Genomic DNA, 26,412 nt, shown 5'->3' on the forward strand with positions numbered 1-26,412 from the left:
CATCTATCCTACTATAGTGACCCTTTGAGACACTCGAATGTGCTCAATTCTTCTAGATTCTCATCCAAGATCGCATGATTAATATCTTATTATATCATATTTTTTTTAGTAAAAAATGATTACACTCAATTCAGATATCTCTCACAGTTAATCCCCCCTAAAATATAAAGGAATGTAAATAATAAGGTCAGCTTATAGTCAACTTAAAATTATCAAGCTAAAAAAATGAATTATCAAGAACGACTAAGTTGTTTGGGTAGGCTGAGCTAAAAAAAATTAAATTACCATTAATGTATCATTGTCTAGGGTAAAAATGATTAATTAGGTTAGATAATATTAAGTCTAATAATCAATTCAATCCTATGAAAATTTTTCACCGGACATTAAGATAAATCAAGAAATATTTACGATGAACGATCCAAACTCTAATATCACTTGTAAATAATAATGTGTTGATGAAATTGGATGGAATTAACATCCGAGTAATTACAGGTCACTCATTAACATCCAATCGTTTCAAATTAAACCATTAACGTGACTATTACACACTAATGAAAGACATGTAGATTAATTAGTCTATTTGGATAATTTTTACTCCAACCCATCCGACATGCACATGATGCGCTCTCACATACGAGTTAACTAGGTTAAGTACAATTCAGACTCTCAGACGCACCCGTGAGAGAACCTATCACCCATGCATATTCATACATCAAAAATTATGATTTTCATTCATATTAGATGACTCTATTTTCCCTTTTTCATTCATTTTTCCAATTACTTTTTCAACATATCTACGTATAGTTTAGATTTAATTTCTATTTTTTAATTAATTTTTCATCCATGCGAGCAGGAAAAAAAAGTTTACTGGAAATCCAACAAAATACTTCAATCGTTAAGGAGCAGGAACAAATAGATCAATTTGACCGGATCGAACACACCGATATAACTCCATGCTTCCTGAATTGGTATGTACGCTGCAGTCCATCAAGGACTGCAAAATAACCACAAAACTCAGTTATGGAGGGGTTGGAGCTGGAGGAGCGTTCGTTGGTCTGCTTGGACGACTGTGTGTAGGGTTGCTGTAATCCTTCATCTCCAACATCTCCCTGGTTGCATCCTGAAACAAGTCCATCCATAACAGATATAGACACGCCAAATATATAGATCAAGAGAAACAATAAATCAACAAGGATTGAGATATGTATCACTCACCACGGGTTCAGATTGAGATGATATCACAATATCAGTGGATCCCGGAGTAGTCCTCGCGTAGCCTTTACACCAAGTAAGAACACATGGGATATATTCGACTGTCGACTTCTCTAGCTGAAAAGAAGAGAGAGGAAAGATCTCTGAGCGAATTAGGTACCTGGAGACATGGAGGACCCTGCAAGAGCAGAGATGATGAGCAGCAGGAAGAAGAACCAAGACCTTACCATTGTGTGTACTTGTCCTAATTTTAGATATGGTGGTGCTTTCATATAGAAGATTTAGGGCTTTGTTTTAGTCAATTATGGCTGGCGACCTGCAACAGTAAGCTTTGAGTGAAGGAAGGAAGGAAGGAAGGAAGGAGAGGCAACAAATAATGATCACAAAATCAGTGTTTTAGTCTCAACCGACTGTGTAATATACGCCAAGTGAATAAAAAGTAATTGGCTGGCTGAGAAGCTGCCAACGTTGAGGAAATCTGAGTAAACCATTGACATCTGAGTTCGACCTAGCTGATCAAAATGTTGGAAAAAACATGTGAATGTAAAATAGATGGAAAGGAAGTAGACTCGTAATTTAATCCCATGATGATAGTTTCATTATTGGTTTATAATGTATTGTGAGTGATACGGTATATAATAGTGGGGTCTGATAAAGTCAGGTAGTCAGAAGTCAAGGAGACGTGACAGTCAGAAGTCAAGGGGGTGTGACAGTCAGAAATCAAGGGACGTAATAATCAGAAGTCAAGGCGACGTGACAGTCAGACGTTAGGGAAAGAAGAGGTAAGACCGTCTGACGATATCAGCAACATGGTTCCCGATCGAGTTCTCACAGACCAAGACCCTAGATCTTAGACACCCTGGTCTAAGACATGGTGAGTAGTCGGAGTGATACTTGACCTGGATCTGACTGGCTCAATTTTATCCAAGCCTGATTCTCTCAGTAAGCTAATTCCTGGTCAACCAACTCTCGGTCGGCTCTTGGATGATCTTACCACGACTCCCTGCCCCTCAAGATTTAGGCCAGGTATTATACCTGACAAATTATCCCGAGCTGCCCTATTCATACCCGATCGGGACAGAAGGTTCTACACGATAACAAGGTCAGGGAATCGTAACCGCCTGTCAGAGAATAACTGCTGTATGTCAGGAAATATTCCAACGGTTTGCGGTCATCTGCGAATGGAACCTTCTTCCAACCCACAAAAGGGTGCCACGCATCCTCCATCACCAAATAGGTCCTGACACCCGACATTCCCTGACATCAGTTAGACTCCAGAGGTACGCATGCATTGTCATATAAAAAGGGAGGTCCTCTCCCTTGTGCGGGTACGCTTTCTCGCACATTCGCACTTGTCTTCTACTTTTCTTTCTCCTTCGTACACTGTTCTTCTGGGGAAAAAAGTACCTGACTTGAGCTTCGGAGGGCCTGCTCCGGGGACTTTTTCCCTAGATTTTATCCTCTAACATTCTGGGTTCTTGTCTGAGTGTGCACAGAGCTCAAGTACTGTCAGTTCAGTCAACATCGTCCATCAATTTTCATAAGCACTTTTTTAGGGGCTACGACAACAGTTTTCATAAAACCGTTGTCTTTGACTTTATTCATTTCGTCATTTTCCCTCTCACAGTTTTGCTTTCCCCCCTCTCTGGAAATCTTTTTGGTGCCTTGTTTTCCCCTTCGTGTTCCCGAACCCTAAGCCATTTTTCTTTCTCTCTCCTTGTATAATCTCTTCACGCCATCCTGTCGACCGCGCGATAAGAAGGGGTGCTGCCCGCTGGATCTTCCTCCACAACGCTGTGCTCTCCTCTCCATGACGGTGTAATTTTCCTTCTTGATTGTGGTGATTTAGAGACGAGAATAAGCTGAAGAGAAGAGGAGGCCTCGTCGCTCCTCCGCTCCTCCAGAAGTCTCCACTCAAGCCAAAGGCCTCGAAGGTTTTCAAAGAAGATCTTGAGAACCAAGACCCGAATCAAGTTGAGTGCTGGGAAAAAGGTAGAAGAGGAGAGGGAGGAACCGAAGCTGGAGAAGCTACTACCTCGTCTAAAGAGCACAATGTCGGCCAATAATTTGTTCTCCGGGAAGGACCTATTGAGACAGATCTCTGAGTTCTACCACGAGCTCAAGAGAATAGAGGTCGGAAGTAAGACTCCCGTCGAAGAAGAGGCCGAGAAGGAGGTCAACAATGTAGCTGAAAGCCCTCAACAAGATAGCAAGCTTCTGATCCCAAAGTAATCACACACCGAAACTCTAATTTTCTTTTCTTCATCATTTTTCTCCTCATCATCATAAAAAATTCTGCAGCAAACTGAAGAGTGTGATCGAGAAATCAACATTTCCGAAGGACGTCAGAGCAAATCCTCCGACACCACAATGTTTCCCTTACCCTCGCGACGTAAAGAATGCAAAGGCTATTGCTAACGGACGATCCCCTCTCAACAGCAAGCCAGTGAGCGATTACACTCTCTCTGAAATTAGTAGAATGTGATCGAGAATGTCATTGGATATTTTTTATCCTAATGATTCTTGATTACACTTGATCAGGAAAGGACAGTTCTTCAAGAAGGTTGCAGCAATGTGTCTATTGTTGATGATTCTGGAGGGACTACAACAAATTTGTCCTAGTTTCTAAAACCTTGTTCTTATTTGGAATAGATTCTTGTTCTTCATGGCAGAAGCACGTTGCGCAGCTCCACGCCCAGCTACTCATCACCGGATCGCTCTCCCACTCCCCGTCCACCACTTGTTTGCTAAAATGCCTCACAGAAGTCTCCTCCGTCTCACACTCCTACGTTCTCGGCTTCTTCTCTCGAATTCCAGATCCCTCCACCTTTCAGTGGGACACCATCATCTGGGCATGTTCTTCTCATCATTTCCCTCGAGAGTCCCTCAATTTGTTCCGTAAAATGCGTCAGAAAAGCATGACGCTAGACACCTACACATTTCAGTTCATGTTCAAGTCCTGCGGCCTTGCAGGCTCAGCCTTGGAAGGGCAAATGGTGCATGCTCTGTTTGTCAAGCATTTTCCTGACTGTGACGTGTTTGTAGTGAATTCTTTGGTGTATATGTATGTTGGTGTTTAGATCGATTGATATGAAAGATGTTGTATCCTGGACGACGATAATCGGGGGACTAATGAAATCTCGGTTCATGGATGATGCTCGGAAGCTGTTCAATGAAATGCCTATGAGACATGTGGTTTCTTGGACAAGTTTGATAGCCGACCATGCTAAAGATGGAAGGGCTTCAAAGGCCGTTTGGGGTGTTCAAAGAGATGAAGTATGAGAATGTCGAGCCAGATACCATGCAATGGTTGCAGTCCTATCGTCATGCGCATAGTTGCGGGATCTAAAATTGGGCAAATGGCTTCATCAGATTGTCATCGATAAGAGAATTGGTGTGAGCAGCAATCTTGTTGTTGCACTAATCAATATGTATGCAAAAGGTGGAAGCATTAAGTCCGCTCGTCAGATCTTCGATTCAATGAACAACAAGATTGCACCAGCATGGAATGCCATCATCGATGGGTACGGTAAGATTAGCGATATCGACATAGCTCGATCCTTATTTGAGAAAATAAATGCTCCTAATATCATCTCATTTAACTCAATGATCACCGAATACATACATGGAGGTAGACTTAATGAGTCATTGCAGTTATTTTCAAAGTTACGAGCATCTGGCTTGCAACCTGATAAGTTCACAGTAGTCAGCTTGCTCACAACTTATGCTAGTTTAGGTTCACTAAGCCAAGGCAAGATCTTGCATCCTCACATTGAAGAGTGTTTCGTAAACCAGGTTGTATATCTTGGGATTCTCATAAATATTACAATTTTATTTTTAATAGATTTTTTTCGATAATTTTACGAAATTTATGCATTGACTATCTATTTTGTGCATAGATGTCATTGGATTTTAACTGTCATTGTCCCTTATGTGGAGGTGGTTTATTTGCTCGATTCACTTAATCATCACAATCACCATGAGGACTGGAAATATGTGTTGGATCGAAAATGCTAGAAGGGGGGAGGTGAATAGCGCTCGTGGCTTTCACTTTTCGTATTCAGAAAACATAAGAGTAAATGCAGCGGAATAATAAATAACACACACACAGAGAAGACGCCAAGATTTACTTGGTTCAGAGCCTAGGGCGACTCCTACTCCAAGGCCCACGCTCGTTGAGCATTTACTTTGGGCAATCACTATAATCACGCAAATATTACAAAAGTTATTACAATAACAGTAATAGAAAAAACTATACCGACAACAAAGAAATGAAACTTCGCAACTTCGGGTCATCGGGGTCTTGTTGTAGCTTAGCCGGATCGTCTCATTGGCAGTGCGTAGCTGAAGGATGGCTCACAATGTCATTATTATGTTGCTGGTCGAGACAGGTATATAAAACTCGTTGAGGGTGCCTTCAACCTCCTTGAGGGCGCCCTAAACTCCGCTAATTCCGCATCAAATATAAGGTTGAACATGTCGCAACCTATCCACTTGAAGGTGCCTCGATCTCCCTTGAGGGTGCCTCCAATGTCATCCGAGGTGCCTCAGCACTCCTTGAGGGTGCCTCCAGCTTGGCTTCCTACACAGCTTCTGCCAAAGCATCCGAGGCACCTCCAAGCTCTATAGAGGTGCCTCAGACACTGTTCATCCGGGTTTTAAGTACCTTTTTTGCTTCCTGCAAGATACGTTAGTGTTGGGATCTAGCGCGCTAAACACGTAGAAGCGCAGCGAAAATTTACTAGATCCTCCATCCAACATATCTATACGAAGGGAATAAACATTTCATACAAACAATCTATACTAAGTTAGATGATAGGATTATACCCTTGATGCGTGCACACGATCTCCCGACAGCTCGGATCTCAGCACGATCACATGTCCACGCCTCTATGGTATCCACACGAACAAACCTTATCTTTAATTGTCTCACAAACAAAGCAAGATGAAGAAGAAACACCTAAGGTTGTGCTAGCAACCTCAACTAGGAGTTTCGGCCAAGAGAGGCAAGGAGGAAGAAGAAGAATCAAAGAGGCTCTTCACATTCTCATCTAATGAAAATCATCTAAAAATATCATCCAAAATAATATTTATATCCATCCCATGGTATACCAAGAGTCTCCACCCTTTCATCTTCTAATCTAATGGCTCAAAATTAACCATTCGATCCAATGGTTCAATTTTGACCATTAAACTTCCTTGGTGAACTCAAGTTCACCCAATGAGTCCAACCCATTGATTCTCATGCAACTCGACTCAATCCAACAATTGGATCCATTTGAGTCTAACTCAATGAGTCAAATTCAGATTACACTTAATCCAATGATTTATCACATGAACCCATCTCCATATCAACTTGTTCTTTGTGTGTGACCTTATAGGTTCTCGTAACGTTGGCAATGTACCTAAATCACCATTTAGATACATAAGTAATGAGAGGCATCTAGCAAGGCATCATTGCTACCCAATGACGAGAAACTCGAGATCCGACCTAACCTGTCTGTGACTATTATCTTGTATGACTTGGTCCCTTCATCCTTGATATCTAGATTGATCAATGAGGCATAGACTATGTCATTCTCTTATCAATCTTTGTGTTTCTTGATCTCTAAGTAGACACACTCAAACAAATGAACTCAATATCTCATATTGATTCATTTACGCATGGTCATGTTTTCTTGTGTCCTACTAATCAAGGGGCCCATAGATATTGTTTCCGTCATCTACATCACTCATATCCCTCCGCATAATTTATTGCATATCCAGTGATCGACTTTATAGTGTACACTGTTACGGGTGACGTTTGACGATACCAAAGTATACAACTCCTTATGTAGGGAACCGTAGTGACTTCAAGTCTAAGGACTATTCATACCAATAGTCACATGAGAATGTTTATGACACTCATACGACTATCCATGAAACATTCTCATGGTGGGTCATTCAGTATATATTCTCTAATATATACTCATGTGTCAACCTGATATCTCATATCCATGACTTGTAAGATCAAGTCATCCGTTGACCTACATGCTAGTCTCAACGCATTAATATTGTCCTTGTATATTAATACTCGACTAGAAATAGTTAAGAGTAGTGTTCTCTACAGTATCTCACTATCAATTCAACCAATTGATATACTATAGATAAGAACCTACTACCTAAGGACATTATTATACTTATTCAATTGACACGGAACTGAAATAAATATAATAATCAACTTTACCTTTTATTAGTAATGATATATGATACAAAATGAGCCCTTTATAATCATCTCATAATTGGTACTAAGGCTAATACTAACAATCTCCCACTAGCACTAGTGTCAATAACTGAGGTATCGAATACCCATTGACCTAGTGTGACCATCATGCTTTCCCTGTGCCAAAGCTTTGGTCAAAGGATCCGTAATGTTAGCATCGGTCGGGACTCTACATATCCTTACATCTCCTCTATCGATGATATCTTGAATGAGATCGATGATCTCTCAAATGAGATTGAATTGCTGGAGTATGTGTTTGGATCTCTGATAAGAGTGAGGTTCCTTAACCTGTGCAATAGTGGCATTGTTATCACAATAGAGGTCTATTGGGTTTCCTACACTAGGAACAACACCAAGCTCTGTAATGAACTTCATGATCCAAATAGCCTCCTTTGTTGTAGCTGATGCAGCAATGTACTCGGCTTCTGTTGTAGAATCAGCGGCTGTGTCCTGCTTTGAACTCTTCCAGCTCATAGCACCACCATTTAAGTAAAATACATACCCTGACTATGATCTGTAATCAACCTTGTTTGTTTGGAAGCTAGCATTGGTGTAACCCTTTACAGCAAGCTCTTCATCGCCTCCAAATATCAAGAAATAATCTTGAGTCATTCTCAAGTACTTAAGAATATTCTTGACTGCTGTCTAGTGACCTTCACCTGGATCTGACTGGTATCTGCTCGTCATACTTAACGCATACGAGACATCTGGGCGAGTACAAAGCATGGCGTACATGATAGACCCTATAGTAGATGCATAAGGAATCTGATCCATGCGCTCCCTTTCTACCTTAGAAGAGGGGCATTGAGTCTTTGAAAGACTCACACCATGTGACATAGGCAGGAATCTCTTATTGGAATTCTCCATAGCAAAACGTTTAAGCACCTTGTCAATATACGTACTCTGGCTTAGGCCAAACAATCTCTTTGATCTATCTCTATAGATCTTAAGACCTAAAATACAAGCTGTCTCACCTAAGTATTTTATTGAAAAGTAATTCCCAAGCCAAGTCTTCACTGACTAAAGAGTAGGGATATCATTTCCAATGAGTAGTATGCCATCTACATACAATATGAGAAAGACGACTATGCTCCCACTAACCTTCTTGTAGACACAAGGTTCATCTTCATTCTTAATAAAACCAAACGTTTTGATCGCATCATCGAATTGAAGATTCCGGCTTCTAGAAGCTTTCTTCAATCCATAAATGGATCTTTGTAACTCACAAATCTTTCCAGCATGCTTTGGATCTACAAAACCCTCAGGTTGTGTCATGTACACATTCTCGAGCAGATTTCCGTTAAAAAATATGGTTTTGACATCCATCTACCAGATCTCATAATCATAGTAAGCAGAAATAGCAAGTATGATCTAAATGGACTTGAGCATCGCAACTGGTCAAAAGGTTTCATCATAGTCTATACGATGAATCTGCTTGAATCCTTTAACCACCAATTTAACTTTATAGGTATGCATACGACCATCCATGTCAGTCTTCACCTTGAAGATCCACTTACACCCAATGGAGTTGATCCCTTTAGGTGGATCAACCAAAGTCCATACTTGGTTAGTCTACATGGATTCCATTTCAGATCTCATAGTCTCTAGCCATTTCTCAGAATCTGGGCCCTGTACAGCTTCCTGATAAGATGTAGGCTCGTTGAGACCAACTAGCACTACATCACCATTGTCAGACAAGAGAAAGAATATCTCTTAGGTTGACGGCAGATCCTATCAGATATGCGTAGAGCTTGTGCTACTTGAACAGGTTGTTGTTCCACAACTTCTTGTAGTGTAACAAAATCTTGATCCACAACATCTTGTGGTATCTATTCAATTTCCATCACGGTGTCAGTGCTGGTTGTTGGGACCTTGATGTCCGCTAGAAGGGGGGTGAATAGCGTCTCACCCAAATCGTCGCTTCCTACGCTTGTTAGTGCACAGTGGAAACAAAAATACTAACAAACAAAAGCAAAGCTAACCCTAGAAAACAATAAACAATAAGCAAACCCAATGACACGTTATTTAACGTGGTTCGGAGATGAAGCTCCTACTCCACGGCTGTCCGTAAGGTGGACGATCCCGATCCGTCGATGGATGACTCCCCGGAAAACCTCCAGCTAGCTCGTGTAGCTCCTTGTGGGTGGAGAAATCTCGCCACAAAATCTCACCAAGGACTCTTGAGAAGCTAGGGCACTGGTAGACTACTAATAGGGGTTAACCACCTCTATTTCGTCAACCTTAACCAAACTTCCAATGCTTGGTTATATAGGCCACAAGTTAGAAAACCCCGCCTACCAGTCGACTGCCAAAACATGCAGTCGACTGCCCTTCGTGGAAATTCGACCGTTGCAGCCCAACTGTTCGATACCAACTCTCTATTCGCTCCCAGTCGACTGCCCCAGTCTACTGTACCAGTCGACTGATGAAACCACCAGTCAACTGCTACAGTACTGCTACAGTACACACTATAGTATTGCTACAATGACACTACAGTAACCCCTAATTCTAGGATTTTACCCCGAGTACATTCACTCAGCACTCGTTCTCGCCCGACCAACCTAGACCTAGCCTTCTAGTCTCCTTCATCAGCCTTGCATCCCTCGGATGCCTCCCCATCCTTCACGTTTTGCCTTCTGGAGCTTCCATCGGCCTTGTCATTGTTGTCAGGTCTTCCTTTGCCAAGAGATCGCGCCTCCGGGACTTCATCCATTGCCAAGCCACACTTGGACTTACGTTGCCAAGACTACATGCTTGGACTTACACCGCCAAGACTCATCCTTGGACTTTCCTCCTTTGCCAAGATCACACTTGGACTTTCCTTGTTGTACCTGTATCCTGCACACTCACAATGCATATCAAATACAACAATAATCCTAACTTAAACCTTTGTCCAAACATCAAAACTTAGGATACCCAGATTACTCCAACAATCTCCCCCTTTTTGATGTTTGGCAACCTGTTTAAGTTAGAGAAACAATATAGCAATAATAATGCAAATAAATATACAATCTACACATGCATAAATCATGGTACCTAATCCTAGGCTCCCCCTTCACCTAAGCTCCCCCTTGAGCTAGGATTTCTTGCAAAGGTATGTAGGTTTCCCACTTAAACCTAAATTTCTTCCCCTTTGCCATACATCAAAAAGAGCTCCAACAATATCCCAATTATTGGACTCTTTGATCTCTAATGACCATAAACATCATGTATTAATCCCCCATAAGATTACATACATGTTCACCACTCTTTTGGTCATTTTCTAATGCTGAAAAACATTTTCAGATCGTATCAGTCGACTGCTATAAGTACCAGTCGACTGACATCATTAAAACGAGCTTACAGAGACATTCTGTGCTCATGAACAGTGCTACCAGTCGACTAGTAAAACTATCAGTCGATTGCCCTCGCCAAAATGAGCTTACAGAGGTCATTTGTGCTGAAAATTACTGTTACCAGTCGACTGGTAACTGTACCAGTCGACTGGTACTCTTTTTGGGCAAAAATCAGCCTTTTTTACCCACTTTCAGAAATGCGCCAAAAATTCCACTGATCTCCAAAAAATCCCAAATTATGTGGAGAGGTCTATTTTATCCATGTCTACTTGGGAAAAATATATATATAAATATATTTATCACAGATCCCAAGATTGACACAAAATTCAAAACTAGTTAAATGGTTCAATTGAACCTTAACCTAAAGTCCTAGTTTTGGCTTCCTCTTGATGTATCTGCCCATACTAAACCATAATGCATTCCTAGCATTAGTTTATATGGCATCTATACATCAAAAACTAATTTTCATGCAATATGCACCCAATTCACATTCCAATGCATGAAATACATCCCAATTGTGTCAACCCACTATGTTAGAGACTTAAGTCCATCTCCTAACCACTTGGTACATTTGATAACCCATCTACCATGGATCCCAAAGGCTCTTCCTAACCTTAGGAATCTTAACCTTAGTCACCTCACTTGGTGACTCATCAACTATGGCTAGGCCACTTCGGTGCACCTCGGGTGACACTTGACCTACAAAACTCACATTCTTAACCTTAGACACATTGTCTTTGGTTAATTTCTTCTTGTCCTTAACCTTGGACATCCCGTCCTTGCCATAATTATATGTCACCCTATCATATTCCTTCTTATTGTCCTTGGATGACTCTCCCTTGTCCTTGGTCACACCTCCCTTACCAATGTCATGTGCTACCTTAGCACTTGACCTCCTTTTGGTCTTGGAGGGACCTAATTTGACATTTTTGGGTCTTTGACCACCCAAATACATGTCAAGTCCTTTAGGTCCAATAATGAACCTCTCTAGGACTTTCTCCATTTCCTCAAACTTTGTCTTCAAGGCTTGATTTTCCAATTCTAGGGTTCTAACCCTAGAATCAACATGTCCATCATGGACATTCCTAGACATACCCTTCCTAGGCATGTGTCTCCCCTTCTTGGGATTAATGCTTAGGTTTTCACCCACTTTCTTTCCCTTAGGCAAAGTGGTTTGGGTCTTATTAGGTCTACCCTTAGTGTATGATTTCTTAGGGTTATCTACCATGTTAACCCTATTTCTATCATTATACATAAATCCATGATTATGCTTAGGTAAATAATCTACATTATTTCTAACAAACATAGAAGAATTGGAGATTGGATTAAACTTCAAAATAGGGATTACCTTCCCTTTTACCTTTGAAGCTCCCCCTTGACTTGTGCTCCTCTTCTTTTCCCATTTCTTCAAGTGTGCCAATTTCTTGAGCTCTCCTCTCCTTGGGCACTTTGTGTGGTAGTGACCCCACTCACCACATGTAAAGCACCTAATGTGCTTCTTCTCCTTCTTCTTCCTACAACTCACATTAGTTTCTAAATTAACTTTAGTGAATTTAGGGTTTACCTCCTTTACCTTCTTGAGCGAAGGACACCTACTCTTGTAGTGCCCCATCTTACCACACTCAAAGCATTTGATGTGATCCTTTGTGCTCTTCTTGGTAGTTGAGGTGGAGGGTTGAGCTTCCAAGATCTCCTCTTCCTTGGTTTGCTCTTCTTCCTCTTCACTTGAAGATGTGGATGGTTCCACTTCTTCCTCCCTTGAAGATGTGGATGATACCTCATCTTCCTTCTCCTCCTCGGATGTTGAGCTCGTGTCAACATTCGATTGGTCCTTCTCTTCTTGGACCAATGAGTCCTTCTCCTTGGGTTCCTTCTCTTCTTGGATTTGTGTAGGACTCTCATGAAGCGCAATTACCTTTTTCCAAAGGTCACTTGCATTCTCGTATTCACCTACATTCAATATCGCATTAGGAGGTAATAAATTAATTAAAATTCTAGTTACCTCCTTGTCCGTCTCCGATTGCTCCCTTTGCTCATCGGTCCAATATCAACGTCGGAGACGCTTTCCCTTCTTGTCCGTTGGAGATTTAAACGGTTCCTCCAACGCAATCCATTGGTTCCAATTCATTTGGAACCACATCTCCATGCGCTTCCTCCAATAGTCGAAGTCCTCGCGCTCGTATGGAGGTGGGATTCGGATGTCCCATCTGAGAGGTCCCTCCGACTCCATCTTCTTTCTCTAGCCGCTCTCTTGGCGATTAGTCCAACAAGAGCTCACCTAGCTCTGATACCACTTGTTGGAACCTTGATGTCCGCTAGAAGGGGGTGAATAACGTCTCACCCAAATCGTCGCTTCCTACGCTTGTTAGTGCACAGCGGAAACAAAAATACTAACAAAAAAAAGTAAAGCTAACCCTAGAAAACAATAAACAATAAGCAAACCCAATGACACGTTGTTTAACATGGTTCGGAGATGAAGCTCCTACTCCACGGCTGTCCGTAAGGTGGACGATCCCGATCCGTCGGTGGATGACTCCCCGGAAAACCTCCAGCTAGCTCGTGTAGCTCCTTGTGGGTGGAGAAACCTCGCCACAAAATCTCACCAAGGACTCTTGAGAAGCTAGGGCACTGGTAGACTACTAATAGGGGTTAACCACCTCTATTTCGTCAACCTTAACCAAACTTCTAATGCTTGGTTATATAGGCCACAAGTTAGAAAACCCCGCCTACTAGTCGACTGCCAAAACATGCAGTCGACTGCCCTTCGTGGAAATTCGACCGTTGCAGCCCAACGGCTCGATACCATCTCTCTGTTCGCTCCCAGTCGACTGCCCCAGTCTACTGCACCAGTCGACTGATGAAACCACCAGTCGACTGCTACAGTACTGCTACAGTGACGCTACAGTAAACCCTAATTCTAGGATTTTATCCTGAGTACATTCACTCATCACTCGTTCTCGCCCGACCAACCTAGACCTAGCCTTCTAGCCTCCTTCATCAGCCTTGCATCCCTCGGATGCCTCCCCATCCTTCACGTTTTGCCTTCTGGAGCTTCCATCGGCCTTGTCATTGTTGTCGGGTCTTCCTTTGCCAAGAGATCGCGCCTCCGGGACTTCATCCATTGCCAAGTCACACTTGGACTTACGTTGCCAAGACTACATGCTTGGACTTACACCGCCAAGACTCATCCTTGGACTTTCCTCCTTTGCCAAGATCACACTTGGACTTTTCTTGTTGTACCTGTATCCTGCACACTCACAATTCATATCAAATACAACAATAATCCTAACTTAAACCTTTGCTCAAACATCAAAACTTAGGGTACCCAGATTACTCCAACACTAGTATCTTGAACTTCTTCAAGATCGACTTCACTCCCACTAGTTTTTCTAGAAGTAAATTCCCTTTCTAGAAACACACCAGTCCTGGCAACAAACACCTTGCCTTGTGTGGGATTATAGAAGTAATATCCCTTTGTTTCCTTAGGATATCCAACAAAGTAGCACTTATCTGATTTGGGTCCTAGTTTATCTGAGACTTGTCAATGAACCTAAGCCTCACAACCCCAAATCTTCATAAAAGACATATTGAGACTCTTCACTGTCCATATCGTATATGGTGTCTTTATGACGACCTTGGATAGAACTCGGTTAAGTGTGAAAGCGGCTATCTCTAGAGCATATCCCCAGAAGGAAGTAGGAAGATCTGTATGACGCATCATCAATTGTACCATATCTAATAAAGTACGATTCCTCCTTTCTGATACAACATTCCATTGTGGTGTTCCAGGTGGAGTGAGTTGAGATATGATCCTACACTCAATGAGATGGTCATGAAACCCTTGGCTAAGGTATTCCCCACCTCGATCTAATCGAAGCATCTTAATACTCTTTTTAAGTTGGTTTTGTACTTCATTCTTGAATTCTTTGAATTTTTCAAAGGATTCTGACTTGTGACTCATCAGATACACATAGCTGTATCTACTGAAATCATCAGTGAAGGTAATGAAGTAATAATAGTCTCCTCTAGCTGCTACTCTGAAAGGGCCACATACATCAGTATGTATGAATTCTAATAGATCATTAGCCCTTTCGCTGTGTCCATAAATGGAGTCTTTGTCATCTTGCCTTAAAGACAAGATTCGCATGCCTCATATGATTCAAAATCAAATGAATCCAAAAGTTCATCCTTATGGAGTTGGGATATGCGACTCTCATTTATGTGACCTAAACGACAATGCCAGAGATATATTTGGTTCAGATCATTAGACTTGAACCGCTTGACATTTATGTTATAGATTGGGTTTTGAAAGTCTAGAACATAAAGTCCATTCATCAGAGGTGCACTACAATAAAACATGTCATTTAAATAAATGGAACAATATTTGTCCTTTATTATAAATGAGAACCCCTTCTTGTCTAAACAAGAAACAAAGATTATGTTTTTGGTTAAAGCAGACACATAATAACACTCTTCTAGTTCTAAAACAAGCCCAGTGGGCAAAGATAAGGAATAGGTCCCTACAACGACGGTAGCAACTCTTGCATCATTGCCTACTCGTAGGTCCACTTCGTCCTTTGTCAACATTCTACTATTTCTCAACCCCTGCACATTAGTATAAATATGAGATGTACATCCGGTATCTAATACCCATGAAGAAGAAATAGATAGATTGACTTTTATAACATATATACCTGAGGCAGAAGTCTCACTTCTCTTCTGTTTCAATTCCTCTAGAAACACCTTACAGTTCCTCTTCCAGTGTCCGGTCTCACCGCAATGGAAGCAGGTTCCTTCCTTAGCAACCCCACCTTTGGGTTTCAGTGCATGAGCCTTGCCCTTGCCTTTGGCTTGGGTCTTACCCTTACCTTTAGGCTTCCACTTACCTTTGCCCTTAGACACCATCAAAATGGAACCAGACTTTGCCTTCTTAAGGTTGAGTTCAGTAGTTCTCAACATGCTCAACATTTCAAGCAGTGGTTTGTCAATTTCATTCATGTTATAGTTCGTGACAAATCGACTATAACTATCAAACAATGACTGTAAAATAAGGTCAGTGGCCAATTCTTGGCCTAGTGGAAATCCCAACCTTTGTAGATTCTCCACATACCCGATCATTTTGAGCACATAAGGTCTTATGGGGCTTCCTTCTTGCATTCTGCATTGAAACAATGCTTTAGAGATCTCAAATCTCTTATGCCTTGCTTGTCCTTGATATAGTTGTCTAAGGTGTTCAACCATATCATAGACATCCATGTTCTCATGTTGCTTCTGAAGCTCAGAGTTCATGGTGGCGAGCATAAGGCATGACACATCTAATGCATCATCTTGATGCTTCTTGTAAGCATCCCTTTCAGCTCTAGTGGCAGTAGCAAGGGGTGCTTCAGGAATAGGATGCTCTAGGACGTACAGTTTTCGTTCTTGCTTGAGAACTATTCTCAAGTTTCTATACTAGTCCAGGAAATTAGCTCCATTGAGCTTGTACTTATCAAGGACAGATCGCAGAGAAAGGGTATTCGATGTACTTGACGACATGGATCTACAACAGAATAATGCAGAACTTAGTATCATATATCGATTATTTAATTAGGCCTTTAATTAAATGATTCTCCCACTGAATTCTAAAGCTTGATAGGAGCAAGTCACTACTAGCTCTAAACCCAAAAGCAAAGACATTCAAGTGGGATAAGATTTATATTATACCTCATCTTGAGTTAGCTTTGGCTAATCACCCAAGACTTGTATAAATTAGGTAGGCAACATGTACCAATTGGACAAGATCCACATTATACCTTATCTTGAGTTAGCTTTGGCTAATCGCCCAAGACTTAGTACAACTTAGGTAGACAATGTTCATCAATTACATCCTATGTAACTCTTGTATCTTTAGGTGAACAAAACTATTTGTTCGTTTTCCCATCTTATGAAATCCATACTATTACTCATCTTGAGTTAGCTTTGGCTAATCGCCCAAGACTAGTATAATATCATTTACATCTTATGGGATATGCCTCTAAGTTCTCAACTTAGTTAGGTCACACCCAAAGTTCAATAGTCGGACATCACAATTGTCCAATCACACTCTACCAAGATAAAATGAGTCACTTTGCTTTGGCAAACCTAACTACAAATGATCGAGGTAGTAGCGAGTACCAAACTTTGGTAGACATATGTAAATGACCTAATTACGATAGCTACACATGCATCACATACATTCATGGAATATCATGGCATATATCAACATATACACAAATTTAAACGTGACATGGTTATGGCCCTTATAAACTACGATCTTCTCAAGCTAATGAGAAGAGCGATAAGTCAACCTAGGTCTAAGCCGCTTCTCCAAGCGCTTCCTTGGTTGTCGTGTGTTGTTGTCCTTCCTTCCTTTTCACCCGTCGTCCAGAAGGCTAACTCTTTCTAATTTTGTACATTACAAAATCTAAAAAAACTCGAGTTACATTCGAGTGTAATCTAATTACAACAAGAATAAAAGGGATGAAGGTACGACACGCAGGTCGTATTATGAATTACAACATTACACACATCCAATCATATTAGGGTTAAAGGGCCATAACCATGCACCATATCATATCTATTTATAATATTTTATGACATAAAATTTACTATGATTGGAACAACTAATTATGAGCTGCAATGCCATGGCGGTCCCGACTATGTTTCATTCTAAACAAAACACCTTTGGTCGAGACCTTGTTGGTTACACACCAACTACATTTTGTTCCCAACAAAATACCCATTTCGGTCAAGACTCAGGATTTGGCTGAGACTCAAAATCTAGCCAAGACTCACAGTCTAGCTGAGACCCATAATCTGGTCGAGAGTCAAGTGTGGTCGAAACTCACAATTTTTCCAATCACAGTAAACCTTTGAGCAATTTCTATAACATACGATCTCCTGACAGCTCGGATCTCAGCACGATCACACATTCGCACCTCTATGGTATCCACATGAACAAGCCTTGTCTTTGATTGTCTCACAAGCACAGCAAGATGGAGAAGAAACACCTAAGGTTGTGCTAGCAACCTCAACTAGGAGTTTCGGCCAAGAGAGGCAAGGAGGAAGAAGAAGAATCAAAGAGGCTCTTCACATTCTCATCTAATGAAAATCATCTAAAAATATCATCCAAAATAATATTTATATCCATCCTATGGTATACCAAGAGTCTCCACCCTTTCATCTTCTAATCTAATGGCTCAAAATTAACCATTCGATCCAATGGTTCAATTTTGACCATTAAACTTCCTTGGTGAACTCAAGTTCACCCAATGAGTCCAACCCATTGATTCTCATGCAACTCGACTCAATCCAACAATTGGATTCATTTGAGTCTAACTCAATGAGTCAAATTCAGATTACACTTAATCCAATGATTTATCACATGAACCCATCTCCATATCAACTTGTTCTTTGTGTGTGACCTTATAGGTTCTCGTAACGTTGGCAATGTACCCAAATCACCATTTAGATACATAAGCAATGAGTGGCATCTAGCAAGGCATCATTGCTACCTAAGTGACTAGAAACTCGAGATCCGACCTAACCTGTCCGTGGCTATTATCTTGTATGACTTGGTCCCTCTATCCTTGATATCTAGATTGATCAATGAGGCATAGACCGTGTCATCCTCTTATCAATCTTTGTGTTTCTTGATCTCCAAGTAGACACACTCAAACAAATGAACTCAATATCTCATATTGACTCATTTACGCATGGCCATGCTTTCTTGTGTCCTACTAATCAAAGGGCCCACAGATATCGCTTCCGTCATATGGAAGGGATAGATCCCATCTACATCACTTACATCCCTCCGCATAATTTATTGCATACCCAGTGATCGACTTTATAGTCCACCCTGTTACGAGTGACGTTTGACGATACCAAAGTATATAACTCCTTATGTAGGGAACCGTAGTGACTTCAGGTCTAAGGACTATTCATACCAATAGTCACATGAGAATGTTTATGACACTCATACGACGATCCATGAAACATTCTCATGGTGAGTCATTCAGTATATATTCTCTAATATATACCCATGAAACCTAATATCTCATATCCATGACTTGTGAGATCAAGTTATCTGTTGACCTACATGCTAGTCTCAACGTATTAATATTGTCCTTATATATTAATACTCGACTAGGAATAGTTAAGAGCAGTGTTCTCTATAATATCTCACTATCAATTCAACCAATTGATATACTGTAGATAAGAACTTACTACCCAAGGACATTATTATACTTATTAAATTGGCATTGAACTGAAATAAATATAATAACCAACTTTGCCTTTTATTAGTAATGATATATGATACAAAATGAGCCCTTTACAATCATCTCATAATTGGTACTAGGGCTAATACTAACAGTTAGTCCCAAAATACCAAGCATATCCTGCAATACAAAGTTAGCACATAATAATAAGATAAACAAAGATGTTTGACAGTCACCAAACTGTTCGATTCTGACTTCAAATTTTTGACCTAGAAATCCTAGGTTGAACCGATGCCTAATGTTTCCTCTTCGGGGAACGCATCCTCACCTACTCCACTTAGGAGAGTATACCTATTGCCAGACCGGTCCTCCAGACCGACTGAGGTTTTGTTCAGCGCCTGAGTCTTCAGGTCTTTCTGCTGGACGTCCGCTCCATGACCCACCCAGTCTTTCACCTGGTTCGCGATACCAAGACTTTCCACCTAGGGTTACCACCCCCTAGGAATTTTACCCAAAGCTTTAACTTGCCAAGACTTCCCGCATAGGGTTACCACCCTCTAGGACCTAAGGTTACCGCCCCCTAGGATTTTCCCTTTGCCTAACCGCAGCTAGGACTTTTCTTCACCTAGGGTTACCACCCCTAGGGCTTTCACATGCCTAACCACAGTTAGGACTTTTGCCTAAGTAAACTTAGGACTTTCCTACAATCTCAATCACACATGTTAGATAATAAGACAACTTAACTTTGAACCCTTTGACATAATCAAAACACAGGTTTGATCGTCGAATGCTTCCCACACCAACAATATGTAGTGGATATGTGAGTACATATTTTTTTTAATTAATCATTTAATTTATTACTCATATGTCCAATCTTGTTGTACGAAGGAGCTTGAAATTGTTCAATTCAAATAAGGAAAGGAAAGGGAAAAAGAAGCCTACGTGGGAAGTCGTAAAGGTTTCTATATTATATATACACACATATGTCTACTTGTGATTAATTATAAAATAGTTATATGTGCATTATTCGTTGACAATTTTTTATTAATATAGGGTCCTCGTTAACTTGATATGAAACAATGTGGGTTTTATGTGATAAAATTTATGAGAGAAATTATTGAAGGAAATGCTATCAGCAAGAAGGATTCACTTTTCTCAATGGTAATATTTGACATATTCTCAATTTTCTCAAATAATTTTCTTTATTTGATTTTGCTTCTTTATTACTGTTTTTTTACTAATATAATCTGGTTTTGTTAACAGTTCATGAAAATAATTTACTCTAACGAAGAAATTGATGAAGTACGATCCGAATGGGTGCAATACGTACTAGACTATATTCATTACTAGGTATAAATTTCTAGACTTTATAATTGATTTTTTTTCATTCACCGAATTATCTTTTATAGCAGTGTTTATTGGAGATCTTTAATTTAGTAAAGTATATTGATTACACACAAATAGTCAGCTTTGATGCGACAAACATGAGAACCATTCAAGCCATGAATTTGAAATAGTCAAATTATAAGCTTCACCTTTGTTGTATTAATTATTGTTGTTGTACCACACTAGTGTATGGATGATGGTAGGGAAAAACTCATGCAGGCTGGATAATGATGTTGCTTCTATGCATAATGATTGTTAAATAAATCTAAAAGCCTAAATTAGGTCCTTAGAGACTTTTCTGATTTTGTGGGTAAATAAACATATATTTCTCCAAAAAATGATAGCAGGTAGGCAACACCAGCTAAGGAGTTTTTGTTTGTTTATTTATTTATTTTAAGTCTCGTGTACTACTTATCATACATCTCCCTGTTGAATTTGCTTTTATGTGGTTCTTCTCATTTCTTCTTGTATTACTTCTATTTTGAGCTATGCACTAAGAATTTGTTTAAGTTGAGATGAAAGATAAATTGCATTGTTATAAAACCCTATTGTGTCTTCTTGTATTCTTCTTCATAAATTGCATCTTCTTGTATTACTTCTCATTCTTATATTGCTTTTATGTGCTGCTAACAGATTTGTTAAAAAGACCTATTATGTATGTCATGTTAAAGGATTATTACTTCACTCCCATAATGCAATAATTCAATTGAAATGTCTATTGTGTCGGTTAAAGGATTGTCTTTGAATAGTCAAACCATATAAATTAGGTGGTATTTCTTCTAACAACATCTTCCTGTGTAGTTTATTTATGATTTCTTCTAATTTTTTGTAAGTAAATTTTAATATAGCGACCAATATGGAAATAGATTTGAACAATGATTGATACCATATTGTGATGATGAGTTTTTACTCCTGGTTGCTTGCCATACACCACATCATTTTTCCTCAGTGTTGGACAACAAATGCTACTAGCTGCATTAGTTTTCCTCTCTTACACAATGTGTAATACCATATGCCAAAGACTTATTACAGAACTAGTCATGGACAAGTATGTAATGCTTGTTTGCTTAACTAAACCAATGTTCTCCATGTTATGTTGCCTACAAGGTATTGGCTATCTTGATGATTTATTGTTCTTGTTGATTTCTTATGCCATGATTGATTATTTATTCCAATTCCTCTAAAACTGTTAAGGTATTGATTTTTGAGTTCCAAGAATAGTTTAACAATTTTGTTACTGATTATATGTCTATTAAATGCTACTACATTTTGATATTTTCCTTCCTAAGTACTTAGAAAATGATACTATACTAATTTTGGATGAGGAGAGAAGAAATCTCCTTGTTTTCTCTGGTTACAGTTCATGCAGTTACTACAATTCTCTTTTCTCTTATATTTTATATTTTCCTTTGATAAGTTTTATTTAATTTTTCTCTCTTTCTGACTTTGTTTGCATTAAATCAATGGTTTGAGTTTTAAGTATCGATTAATTGATTTTCCTTTTGTAGGTAAGTAACTCAGGGGCAATTCATGAGGATTTGGATTTTTGATGCAAGGAGTGAGTTTTGTTTAGTTTCTAGATTGCCTTGCTAATGTGAATAAGCCATTTGGCGAACCGGAAAACATGTTATTTATGGTTTGATACTACTAAGTTTGATGAGTGTACAACTCTTTTTGTATATTTTAGCTGGCATATTTTGGATTTCGATTACACAACTATTATTTTCTCATTTTGATGTATATAGTTAATTCTTGAAATTTAAAGATAACATTTTCATGGATTTATGGTAGTAAATATTAAGTTTAGTATTGGTGGTTTGTTTATATCAAATAAAGATTGGTTGTTTGTTATTATCATGTTATAACATGAACAATTAAAGACAACGGTTAAAATCGTTGTAAAACAGTACGTAACCATAACAGATTTTTTTTGTAAAAAGTGATAAAAGACAACGATTTTATCCGTTGTAAAATATATTAAAATTATATACCTTAATGGTTTATAACTATTGTCAAAATTTAAAACAATGGTTAACATTATCTACCACAATAGTTTATATCTGTTGTAAACAGTCTACCACAACGGTTTATATCTGTTGTCGTATAAGGTAAAAATTTTTTGAGCATATAAACAATAGCGGATTAAAACCGTTGTCGAATGTCTACAAAGACAACGGATTCAAAACTGTTATCGTAGGGTAATGCATTTTACAACGTTGTCAGTTACACAGTTTTTTGACCCTACAACAATGGATAATATCCGTTGTCATTTGCCATTTTTGTTGTAGTGAACTCATCGATACTAGCCGTTGCGAGAACAGGTCGACAAACTCCAGTTACGGGCCTTCCAAAATTTGGTCGGTGATAGTTTTCCATGAGATAGCCAGGGCCCCGTGGAATTGCACATGACCATAGAGGGGAGAGGCGCTGGCAGAAGGAATGGGGCCCAGTACTTGTAGAGATGGTAATTGGAAGGAGGAGGTAAAAGCATACTTGCTCTTGAGGCGCTCCTTGGGGTGGGAAGAAGAAGCAGGTGCTGAAGTTGGAGCAGAAGGTGGAAGAGAGGGGTCGTGGAGTCCCCGGGCTGGTCTCCCGCTCAGGAGCTGGTCTGCTCTGGGATGAAGATAGGATCAAAAGAAGAAGTCATAGCCTCAGTTGTCGGAGAAGAAGTCACCCGAGCAAGGGTTTTTGCCTTGGAGGAGGCTTGCGAGAGGGGAAGCTGGGATAACTCGCTTCCTCTTATGCTAGAGGCGCAAAGGCTTTTTGGGGGCTAGAGAGGGAGCCCTCTCACTAGCGGTCACCCCGGTGGGGAGCGATTCAGTTCCCTAGGCCTCAGGATCCCCATATTGTTGTAAGGAAGCCTCCGCTAAGGTGCTGGCCTGAGGGGCCTGAGGAACACCCTGACTCAACAAAATCTCTTGGCCCCGCTCCTTTATAATATTTCTTGGCAACTTAGAAGAGTCGAGGGCATAGGCACGAGACATGCCAGCTTCTGCAAAATAAAAAAGAAGATACCTCAGTTAGCGAAGACCTGGAAGGGGAGGCTGTTGGTTGCTACTCGGAAAACCTAGAGGTTCCACTGTACAAAAATTTTGTACAAAGGTCTGAACATTTTCCTAGCTACCATGTGTTCTTTTAAATTAAATTTTGGATCGCCTGCGGAACTTAACACGTTTTATCCAAAACTTAATCTATTTGTTCTTTTAGGTTTTGACTTGGATCTCCTGCGGAACTTAACACGTTCGACCCAAGTCACCTTAAGTTATTAATTCCATTAAATATTAATTTCCATAATTGGTTCCCAGTACTGACGTGGCGAGGCACATGACCTTCTTGGATATGGGAGCAACCACCACCGACTAGACAAAACCTTTTATAGAAATCTAATATTTAATTTCCTAAAATAACTTTAGGTTAACCAAAAAGAACAATCAAATCACAAGGGAAAAAAAACAAAACAAAACAAAAGAACACAACTTCGAAAAACATATTCGAAATACTAGAACGTAAGCCTCTTGTATTTGGTATTATTTCCACAAATAACTAGCATGATGCGGAAAAGAAAAATTACTAGTTATACCTTCTAGAAAGACCTCTTGATCTTCTACCGTATTCCTCTTCTAACCTCGAACGTTGTGTGGGCAACGATCTTCCGAGATGAGAAACCACCTTCTTCTCCTCCTAGCTAGGTTCGGCCAACAATAAGGAAGCTTCACCAAGGAAGAAGATCAAAACACCAACCAAGCTCCAAGAGATGCTAGCTTTCTCTCCTTCTTCTTCTTCTTCTCCAAGTAGTATCCGGCCACCACAAGAGCTCCAAGGGGAGAGAGAGGTTCGGCCACCACAAGAGGAAGAGAGGGAGAAGATGATGGCCGGCCACACCAAGGAACAAAAGAGAGAGAGAAATAATAGAGGTTGTATCTCATGAAGGCACCCTCACCCCTTCTTTTATATTCCTTGGCCTAAGCAAATTAGGAAATTTAATTACAATAAAATTTTCTTAATTTCCTTGACATGATTTAATTGAGAAAAATAAAATAAAATTTCCCCAATTAAATTCTAATGGTCGACCACATCATGAAATCAAATTAGACAAGTTTCAATCAACAATTAAAACTTCCTAATTTGTTTCCGGAAATTTTAAAATTAAAATTTCTCTTCAAAATCTCTTCATGGTTGATAAAAAGAAATTTCCATAATTTTAATTTTACAACATGTGAATAATTTTTAAAGAGAAAATAAAATATCTCACCAATCTACAAATAAGGAAAGAGATCTAATCTCTTTCTTTAATCTTTTGTAGATCTTTTACAAGAGAGATAATTTAATTTTAATCCTCTTTAATAAATTATATCTTCCACATAATAAAAATTAAAATTAAAATTCTTTTTTAATTTAATTTGGCCGGCCCCTCTAGCTTGGGTTCAAGCTAGGGCCGACCACCCCAATTTATACCTAGGCCGGCCCTAGCTTGGTTCCCAAGCTAGCTTGGCCGGCCCCCTTTAGGTGGGTATAGAAGGTGGGTATAGTACTCTATAAATAAGAGGCTACGATAGGGACCGAGAGGAGGAATTGGTTTTGGTCTCCCGATAAAATTAAGCATCCCGTGTTCGCCCCGAACACAACTTAATTTTATCAATAATAATTCATTCCACTGGAGAACTATTATTGAACTACCGCACCAATCCCAAATTACATTTTTGGGCTCCTTCTTATTATGAGTGTGTTAGTCTCCCTGTGTTTAAGATATCGAATGTCCACTAATTAAGTGAGTTACTGACAACTCATTTAATTAATATCTTAGTCCAAGAGTAGTACCACTCAACCTTATCATCATGTCGGACTAGGTCCACCTGCAAGGTTTAACATGACAATCCTTATGAGCTCCTCTTGAGGACATTATCAACCTAGTATCTTTAGGACACAGTTTCCTTCAATAATCAACAACACACACTATAAGTGATGTCATTTCCCAACTTATCGGGCTTATTGATTCATCAAACTAAATCTCACCCATTGATAAATTAAAGAAATAAATATCAAATATATATGCTTGTTATTATATTAGGATTAAGAGCACACACTTCCATAATAACTGAGGTCTTTGTTCCTTTATAAAGTCAGTATAAAAGAAACGACCTCTAATGGTCCTACTCAATACACTCTTAGTGTACTAGTGTAATTATATAGTTAAGATAAATTAACACCTAATTACACTACGACCTTCCAATGGTTTGTTCCTTTCCATCATGGTCGTGAGCTACTGTTTATAATTTATAAGGTACTGATAACATGATCTTCTGTGTGTGACACCACACACCATGTTATCTATAATATAAATTAATTGAACAACTACATTTATCACAAATGTAGACATTTGACCAATGTGATTCTTATTTCTAGATAAATGTTTTATACCAAAAGCTAGGCTTTTAGTATACATTCTTACAATCTCCCACTTATACTAAAAGACTAAGCTGCCATACATCTGATTCCCATGCCTTTCAAAAAAGCTCTTGCCTTAAGGACCTTAGGTTATCATCTGATGCAATCTAGGCGGCAACAACTTCTCCTCGTTATCCAATTTCTCGTATTGGGTAGTACTTGCGCTCTATTGTGTTTACTTGCCTTATAGACTCATGATTTCTTCGAGTTTGCTACTGCACCATTATTATTACAATAAATTGTAATAATCTTTGGACAAACTAGAAATCATATCTAAGTCTATCTTGAGATTATTAAGTCATTCAGCTTTTATGGCTACCTTAGAGGCTTGCCATATACTCAGCTTCTATGGTGGAGTCCAGAAAAACACCTATGCTTATCACTCTTCCATAGTTATGACTTTTCCTCCTAAAGTAAACACAAAACCCCGAGGTTGACTTATTATTGTTCCTATCCGATTGGAAGTCAAAATCCATGCAACCCACAAGAACCAAATTAACTGCCTTGTGAGCTAGCATATAATCTCTAGTGCCTC

The 26,412-nt window shown here is 39.6% G+C and overlaps 1 protein-coding gene across 1 annotated transcript; it reads left to right on the forward strand.

The window, feature by feature from the left end:
• Nucleotides 1-3,264: 3,264 nt before the first annotated feature.
• On the forward strand, nt 3,265-5,177 carry LOC121979679 (putative pentatricopeptide repeat-containing protein At5g37570). The gene is made up of 7 exons (XM_042531668.1): nt 3,265-3,440; nt 3,514-3,658; nt 3,754-3,775; nt 3,865-4,249; nt 4,293-4,488; nt 4,585-5,007; nt 5,112-5,177. The coding sequence occupies exons 1-7, from the start codon at nt 3,265-3,267 to the stop codon at nt 5,175-5,177; spliced, it is 1,413 nt and encodes a 470-aa protein (XP_042387602.1).
• The last annotated feature ends 21,235 nt before the right edge of the window (nt 5,178-26,412 follow it).

The sequence above is a fragment of the Zingiber officinale genome, chromosome 5A, assembly GCF_018446385.1.
Source record: "Zingiber officinale cultivar Zhangliang chromosome 5A, Zo_v1.1, whole genome shotgun sequence".
Taxonomy (NCBI): domain Eukaryota; kingdom Viridiplantae; phylum Streptophyta; class Magnoliopsida; order Zingiberales; family Zingiberaceae; genus Zingiber; species Zingiber officinale.